This window comes from Rhamphochromis sp. 'chilingali' (genome assembly GCF_963969265.1).
Source record: "Rhamphochromis sp. 'chilingali' genome assembly, chromosome: 8".
NCBI classification, from domain to species: domain Eukaryota; kingdom Metazoa; phylum Chordata; class Actinopteri; order Cichliformes; family Cichlidae; genus Rhamphochromis; species Rhamphochromis sp. 'chilingali'.
Genome location: NC_137935.1, coordinates 6,235,638 through 6,244,045, shown reverse-complemented (window position 1 = coordinate 6,244,045; position 8,408 = coordinate 6,235,638). Strand labels below are relative to the sequence as shown.

General features: G+C 37.5%; 1 protein-coding gene across 1 annotated transcript; it reads right to left on the bottom strand.

The window, feature by feature from the left end:
* Positions 1 to 6,935: 6,935 nt before the first annotated feature.
* Positions 6,936 to 8,408, bottom strand: LOC308401716 (claudin-3-like). Its single transcript, XM_080890065.1, has one exon. The coding sequence runs from the start codon at positions 8,249 to 8,251 to the stop codon at positions 7,604 to 7,606; it is 648 nt and encodes a 215-aa protein (XP_080746191.1). The 5' UTR covers positions 8,252 to 8,408; the 3' UTR covers positions 6,936 to 7,603.

Genomic DNA, 8,408 nt, shown 5'->3' with positions numbered 1-8,408 from the left:
GACAATTACGCAACATTTTCTGTTCAACCGGCATTTTTCTTGGATGCGATCCAACTAGGTCCTTCTTTGAAAAGGTATGGTCTTACTGGGGGACTTATAATTCTGGTATATTTTAATAGACTAAATAAAACATTTTAAAAGCGCTAACAGTGGTCTATATGCTGCTATTTTTAAGCCTTGTATATCTTTACATTAAACTATAAGAATTGTGTATCTTACTTTATTACGTTTATTATGTGCATGCCTAAATTTTTTGACTGACTTACACAGTCTATTCATAATTACTGCACAGAATAAAACCAGTGGTGAGAGTAGTGTACCAACTTTGATTTTTTTCTTAAATAAAGACAAATCTTGCTAATTTTATTTTCAACCACCAGAGGGCAGAATTCTATTTTTTTCCCCTCTAGGTGTTTGTCCAGGACACACTTTTAAATGTGACAGATTTATTTTTGCAGTAATTTTACAGCGAGGAAGAACAAAAATGTAACCCTTCCATACAATTCAGGTCAAATTTAAATAGAGTATAAATACTGTTTTGAGAGGAAACTGCATTTCCCCAGATGCCCAGAGAGAAAGGCACCTGCAGGTCTTTGAAGGATCATGGGGGGAATCTCAACAGCATAAAGGGCCCCTCACATACAAAACTACAACAGCAAATCCATTATGTCTGATGACTTGCCACTGCGTTAAGCAAAGTGCAGCTCACAACAAGTAGGCTGTGCTCTGGGGCACAATTTCAATGAAGCACATTTGCTCGAGCAATAGAAGCAAAAAGTGACAAGGAGTTTGCGCATTTAGGACCATGAGGGCACAGAGCACAGCACATCCGCTTAACTTAGCTGTCAGTGTAGCCCGTATCACTTTCTTTGTGAAGAGGCCACAAATTTACTCACATGTGGTGCACATGCAGCTAAGAAATAGAGGTCATAAATATGTTAGACGGTGTCTTGACTGAGAAAACCTTGACACAGAGAGTAGAGCTACACCTGTAAGTACAAACACGTGCAATGTAACTAAATAATCTAAAAAACAAGAAAATTAAAAATATTTACTCTGAGGTAACTGAGATTAAATTACCTGAAAAATAACTGAGAGTAAAAAAAGAGACCAAAAGAGGTGTGGGGGATGGGGTCTTGCTGCTATAATGGTACCTAAACTGCCATTCTGCAGGATGTGGGAAACAAGTCCCACAAATGCAAGGATTCCCACTGATTTGACTAAAAGGACTACTGTAAAACAAGCACGTTTTAAGTGTTAATTGCAATTGCATGAATTGTTATTGATAATTAGAGATATTATGATTTTTTATGATAAAGCAGTAAGGGCCTTGTTATCAGCTCTAATGGTTATATATGGTTATTATAACAAATCCCCCAAATTTCAGAATGTTCTTGCCATGTTTACCTAGTATTAGGCTATTTATACATTCTAAATAGAACTATAATTCAAAATTTGGTATAGACAGTTATTATCAAAACTAACCCGAACCATAAAGTGAAATATCAATATATAAGGAATTAATCTGTTGAGTCAAAGTCCGCTTTAAACTGTAAAACCAGGATCCTCAAATCTAACTGAGAAGAACTTAAGTCGATCTCCTGACTCACACAGAGAGTGTCAGATTTGTAGCAGTCTGTCTACTGACATGATATCACTCTTAAGTGCTTTGCTACTTGGTCTATGAATCAAAAAGACTCCCCATTTTCTCAGCCAATCATCTCCATTCTTGTTGTGGTTGAGATTCTTTTTTTTGCAACTACAACTGTTCTCCTCTGTCGTTATTCCACTACCACGCCAAACTGGCTTCAACCTGTTTTATTCTTCCAAAGAACTGAGGAGTGAGCAGTGCTTATCTCTGCTCTGCCTGAGGTTATCCTGGAATGTAAAAGGGAGGAATTCTCTTATCTGCTCCATTTCAAATCAACTTCACCAATGAACTAATAGGCCAAGATTCCAGTGAATTGTACCCTGTACCTTTATGCACAACCATCCACCCTCAAATTCGTTGGAACTTTCTTGGTCAAGATAAACCTCAGTATTACTTATAATCCCTTCAGAAATCCTGTGCAGCTATATGGACCTAAACCTCCTTTTTTCAGCTGTGTTCAACAAATAAAGCCAAGCAATCTATTTTTATAAAGCACTTTAAAAACAGCCAGTGCAGACCAATGTGCTGAAAATAGAATAAGAAAAAATATTAATATAAATAGTATAAATAAAAATACAACAACCGTAAATGATATAGAACACCAACATCAGAAAAACAATAAAATCCAAATAAAATGAACATTTCTATACTGGCTTCAAAGCCAAACTGAAAAAGCGGGCCTTCAACCCAGATTCAAAAGTCTTGCGTCTTCGGCACATCCAACAACAACTGGTCAGCTGATCTAAGAGACCAAGAAAGGGTTTCCAGGTTCAGTAGCTCAAATAGGTAGAGTGAGGTGAGACCATTTAAGGCTTTAAAAACAAATAAAAGGACTAAAATTAACTCTAAAATGAATAGGCAGGTAGTGAGGGTAAAACGGGAGTAATATGCTTTGTGCACCAGTTAAAAGCTGTGCGGCAGCATTTTGCACCTGCTGAAGACCCGACAAGGATGACGGGCTAATACCAAGGAGTTACAGTAATCCAGCGGAGTTGTAATAAAAGCATGGATTACTGTTCTGAAATCATCTTTTGACAAGATAGGTTTAATTTTGGCCAGTTGCCTCAGCTGATAAAAGCTGGATTTCACTACTACTCTCACTTGACTGTCAAGCTCAATATCTATTTTAAAACCCACATTGGTGATAGTGGGCTTTTCATGCTGTGCTAGAGGGTTCATGTCCACAAATTGCTCTCCCTGTCACTCACCTTGGTGGCCTCCTCCATTTGTTGCAGAGTGGATCATGAGTTTTCTTATTTTGAATAAGGTACCCTCATTTCCAGCAGCTTTTATGAGTTTCATTCCACAAGACCTTTCATATATTATTATTATTATCATTATAGTGCAAATATGTAGGTCCTGCTGTGGGATCTACATGCTGTAGGCCTTTGTTATATGACAGTGAAACAATCACACTAATGGCAGATTGTTATTATGAGGCATCAAAGTTAAATTATCTTGAGAAAAAAAAGGCTACAACATACAGTAATCACATTACACGTCATAGATCAGGGGTTGGAATTTTTAGTACAGCATGTTTTTTGGTTTGATAATGATTTATGTGTGAGGTTTGTTTCTTTTGGAATATTGGTCTGTATTTAGTTTACTTTTAATCAACATATTGTTTTTATTCAGTTGTGTTTAAAAGTATTCTGTAAAGCTACTGTGACTTTCTGGAGGTATTAAGTTCCCCTTTGTCTGATTTTGGTTCCCGTCTCATTTCTGTGTTGTGCTTTGTCTTTCAGTGTCCCTTTGTGTCAAGTTAAGCTTTTTTCCTCATTCAGTGGTTTGAATGAGGAAACAGGTTTTACCTTGGTAATTTTGATCCCTTTTGTCTTGTGTTGAGTCAACTCTGTCTTGTTATGTTAATTGTCTGCAGCTGAGTTCCCCACCTATTTCCACTTCCATCAATACCTCTAATGTATATATTGTCGCTGTTTTTTTTTGTTAAATGTTGAGTTGTCCTCATAGCTGTATGCGCTCTAGCTCTGTGTTCTCTATGTTCCTAGTGATTTCTGTCATTTTGGATTGGATTTGCTCCTTGTAACTTTTGGACTTTTTTTTTACTCCTTGAACTTACCAGCATTTAAGGCTTGGTTTATGGTTTTATTTTGATATCCTGGATTCTGCTATAGGTCCCAAAATAAACACTCTAAACTCCACACAGTGCAATCATAACACAGCAAGACAATTATGACACTATTCTTGAACTTTAGATAGATCTGATAGCATCAAAAAAGTGCCACATGAATGTGCAGACACAAAGTTATTCAAACCCGATTCTGCATTCTGCTAGCTTTACTTCAACTTACACAAGAGTAGTTTAAATATCTTTGTTAAATTATATCAATAGGATTTCCCTCAACTTAAACAAAGTGTGAAACTTTGGGACTTATTTGGGGTCATTTTCCTGTTGGCAGTTCTGTCAAAACCCAAGAGTCAGCTGGCTCACTGATGGCATGATGTTATCTTCCAGGATTTTCCCTGTTATACAATGTGGGTTTCCAGTTCTGGAGAAAATTTGAATAAATTTACTTTTTACTTTTTTTTAAATTTATGTATGCTGTATGCATTTTGTTCATGCCTAAGTTGTGAGTCGACACCAACCAAAATACTGTCTTTAGTTATTAACATTAATTAACATTAACATTTGAAATGTTGAAGACACTTGAAAAGTAACACAAAAGTAACACAAAATTAACTGCTTTTCCAGGAAAACTTTTCAAAAGTACTTAAGGTTTTGTGAGGGTACAAAACCCTGTTCAGTCTTTCCCTCCCAGACTTCTAGACTTCTGATCGGCACACATTTTGTTTTTAGCGTTATTTAGCAATATTTTTTCAAAACTGCACATTTAGACTGGATTTTTTTAAGAACAAAACCCGAAAAACGTAGTTTTGTATGTGTGGACGTAGCCTTAGACGCTCCTGAGAATACTGCAGCCAAGGTTTTTGTGCTGAGCATTGATCCATTAAACGGAAACTTCAGTGATTGCTAACACCAGGTCCTGTGTTTGTTTTTACTTTTGCAGACACACACGTGATCTGCCTTTGATAATGTCCTCTTTCTGCTATGCCCAGTGGAGCCACAGTACATTTGATTTAAAACTTGTAAAGTTTACTTCCAGTACTGGAAACATTTAGTGGCTTTGCTCTCCTTTTTTCCATTCCTGCTCTTGTTTCTGCAAAGTAAGATTTTGGCAACTTTCTCATCCTGGCCATATTGTTAATAATAAATTTAGCTGATAAAAAAGTGTTAAATTTAGGTAGGAAATGTTTCTTGAAGATTAACAGAATTTCTTTTGTTGGTTCACTAACTTTGTTATCCTCATTGTTTTATCATTTATATGTGGATCTGTTGTGCTTTGGATTTGCATTTCTTGCTGTTACTGGTAGGAATCTTGGTGAGTTTCTGTTCACAGTGAGTGGACACAGTGAGTCTGTGTAATTATCAGGGAAGGGGGCTGTTTTCCTTTTCTGCCTCCAGGTGCCAGGCAACCTCACTGTCCTTCACATTCCCCAGTTTCGGTCATGTGACCAGAGTTTGGCTAGAGCCAGCAGAGCATGACCAGAAACACTCACAGACTGCCCTTTCTTCTTTCCCCCCACTCATCCAGGTTTAGGTATTTGATTAGATACAGTTTTATTAGACCCTCAGGAACTCTGGGGTTGGTTGGTCCCCGTTTGCTTCTCAATTCCAACTCCCTGGGTTTTTCCCTGTTTATTTATGGTATTATTTTGAATTTGTTTTTTGAGTTAATCACTAGTTTTATAAAGTTTCTGTGTTGTAATTCACCAGCTGGGAGTAGGGCTCTTAGTAGGACTTTATATTTTGCAGAGCAAATAAAGAATTGATTTTGTAATAAGTATTATTTTAAGCTGATACTTGACTCCTTTTATACTTCTCGTCAAAAATAATTCTCCTTCAAATAAAAATGATTAATTTCATTTCACTTCTTTCCATCGCTAAAGTGTGGTACCTGATCTTAGAATGGTTTAAAGTGCACCTGTGTGTAAATCACCGATTAACAGCAGCCAAACATGCCCGAGGCTCCTAGACCAGTCACTGGAACAACACACGGGAAATGGTGCTCAGTGGTAAACAACTTTAGATGATGATCCTCTGTCACATGTCTGAGAAAAGAGCTCATTTGTTTTATTTATTTGATATTTATTTCATTTAAAACTTTCAAGTTTAAAGAAAATTTCTTGTAAATGTCTGAAACTTTAATATTTTAGCCATTTGAGAGGGATGTGTTTGGATGCCCACATCTATTATAATGCAGTTATACAAAAAGTTAATCTCAATTAGTTTAAAAGAACTTTTAATTTAAATGAGCTCTAACCTGTGGTTACAGGGATCGTGACCAGATGTCAAGCAGCTCCTTGTCCATTGTTGAATGTATAGGACTAAGAGACAGCAGTCAGTAACATGATACAGCACCAAGGGACCTCTTCCATATTTACTGTGAGATATTCATAAATTTTTAACATTCCTGCCTTCCTCAGATGTGTTTGCATGCGTTTTGAAACTACACTGAAAAGGATGTCTGTCATTGCATGGAAATTCTAGTTGGTAGGAGTTTTTTTAAGCTTCTGAGTTAAGATCACTATGTGCTCCTTTGCTGCATGTTTTTATTAAATAAAGAGACAAAATGAAAAACTAGGTAGTAGAAGATTGAGGAGAAGTTAAAGTTTTACTGCAATTGGTGAACACTTTTAAATCTTGTTTTTACTTTCATAAATTTGAAATATTTTACTTTGTTTTAGTGTTATACATGCATTTTTATTTTGTTTTGTAGTATTTATTTTGATTTCAGATAATTTTACTTCATGAAGGACGTTGTTTTATTTAATTATTCAAGCTATTAGCTGTAGTTAACTTGTCTTAGCTGCTGTACCAAAGATATTTCTTTACATCCTGTTACGTGACGTATAGTGAAGGTGTGTGTTGTTAATGGGTACTACCTGCAAACAGGTGTAGCAACAAGAAATAAAAGAAATGCAACTTGCCTGGAATGACTCCACTGTTTTGTGCTCACATTCTCACCTCTGCCAGTTAACTGATCCTGTGGCTAATTGTTTAGAGCGTATGTGGTAAAGCTGCCAGCTGGAGGTAATTTATATCTCAGGATTGAATATCAGGGTTACTCTCATGAACACACACCTTCCTTTTTTGTTACTGGTTTACTGACTCATGCAAGAGTCTGTATGCTGTTAAAAGATTAACAAAAGCATTTTTTATGTTCTTGATGAAAACATTTTTTTTAAAGAAAGGGGTAAAATCTTAAAAAGTCATTTTATTTAGAAAAAAAGGCCATTGAAAAATACATATTCATCATGTAATACAGCATGATTAGCTCAGTGACAAGTTGCCTCAGAACCCATGTTCTTTTATTCTCAGTACACACTGTGGACACTGTGTGTCCTGCAACCTCCAGTCTCTCAGCAGACTTTCACCCTTTCCACAATGTAAAAGAAACTCCATTTAATGCATGTTAACATTTGTCTTGGCTGGTACAGGTCATTATTGATATTGTTTCTACAGTATTTACCTCTGTGTGCTATTCAACACACCAAATCATTAAATTTTCTACAGAGGGATGCTTTAGTATGAATGTGGCAGTGGTGGCTTGTGGGGAAAAAAACTTTCTTTGTAAACATGTAAAGAAGTTGGTACCATATAAAATGTAACAGTAACAAAAAATAAACAATATTAATCTGAAAAAGATGGAGTACTAAGATATGCACAGACATGTCTCTTTCATCCTTTTTCAGTCTCTTGAAAAGCAAAAGGTCCATCACAAAAATACTTAATATTACAGGCAAAATCAAATGCATCCCTCATTGAACAGTTCTCATTTTTTATGAGCTCTTCGTCTAAAGACAATCTCACTTTGATGGGGTGAGCAAGTTCAAGATTGAGTACTGTTTTTTTTTCTTTTTCTTTTTGGATCATACATAGTCTTTCCTTTCTAAACCTGGCCCACCGACAGACCGTGGGGCAGAATAAGCCATTCGTGAAGGGTTGTATCGTGTCTCACGAGGCGGACAGGAGAAACAGAGCAGTCCACCGCCCAGAATCAGGAGTGCAGCGGCTCCCCAGCCAATATACATTGCAGCCCCCAGCTCCCTCCGCTGGGCATCAGTGAGTAACGGATTGTAGAAATCCCTGATTATGGTGTTCGCAGACCAGGAGACAGGAATGAGCTGCATGACACCGGATACAATGAAGAAGACTCCAGAGATGATCATCACTTTGGCCTTGGATGCCTCGTCTTCAATGCAGTTGGTGCACTTGGCCCCAGCAATAGCAATGAGCAAAGCCAGGATTGCTAACAGGATGGAGATGACTGTGAGAGCTCGGGCAGCTTGAAGATCTTGGGAGAGGGCGAGCATAGAGTCATACACCTTACACTGCATCTGTCCAGTGCTCTGGACCACGCAAGTCATCCACAGGCCCTCCCAAATGATCTGAGCTGTCACAATGTTGCTGCCAATGAAGGCTGTCACCCTCCACATCGGGAGGGCACAAGACACAATGGCAATAAGCCATCCTATAATGCAGAGGGAAATGCCAATCAACTCCAGCCCTATAGACATGTTGAGGGTCCTTTTTCCTTTTCCTGCTGAATGTCACACCTGAGGTAAGATCCCAGAAAAGAAATCTAATACAGGAGAAGAGCCGAGAAGAGAGCCAGGTATGGTTAATTTCAGGCCTCGCATTGGTGTGTGATGATCTTTCACCTCGACTTCACTA

Coding starts and splice junctions, on each gene's coding strand:
- LOC308401716 (XM_080890065.1), bottom strand. CDS start 8,251: ATGTCTATAGGGCTGGAGTTGATTGGCATTTCCCTCTGCATTATAGGA.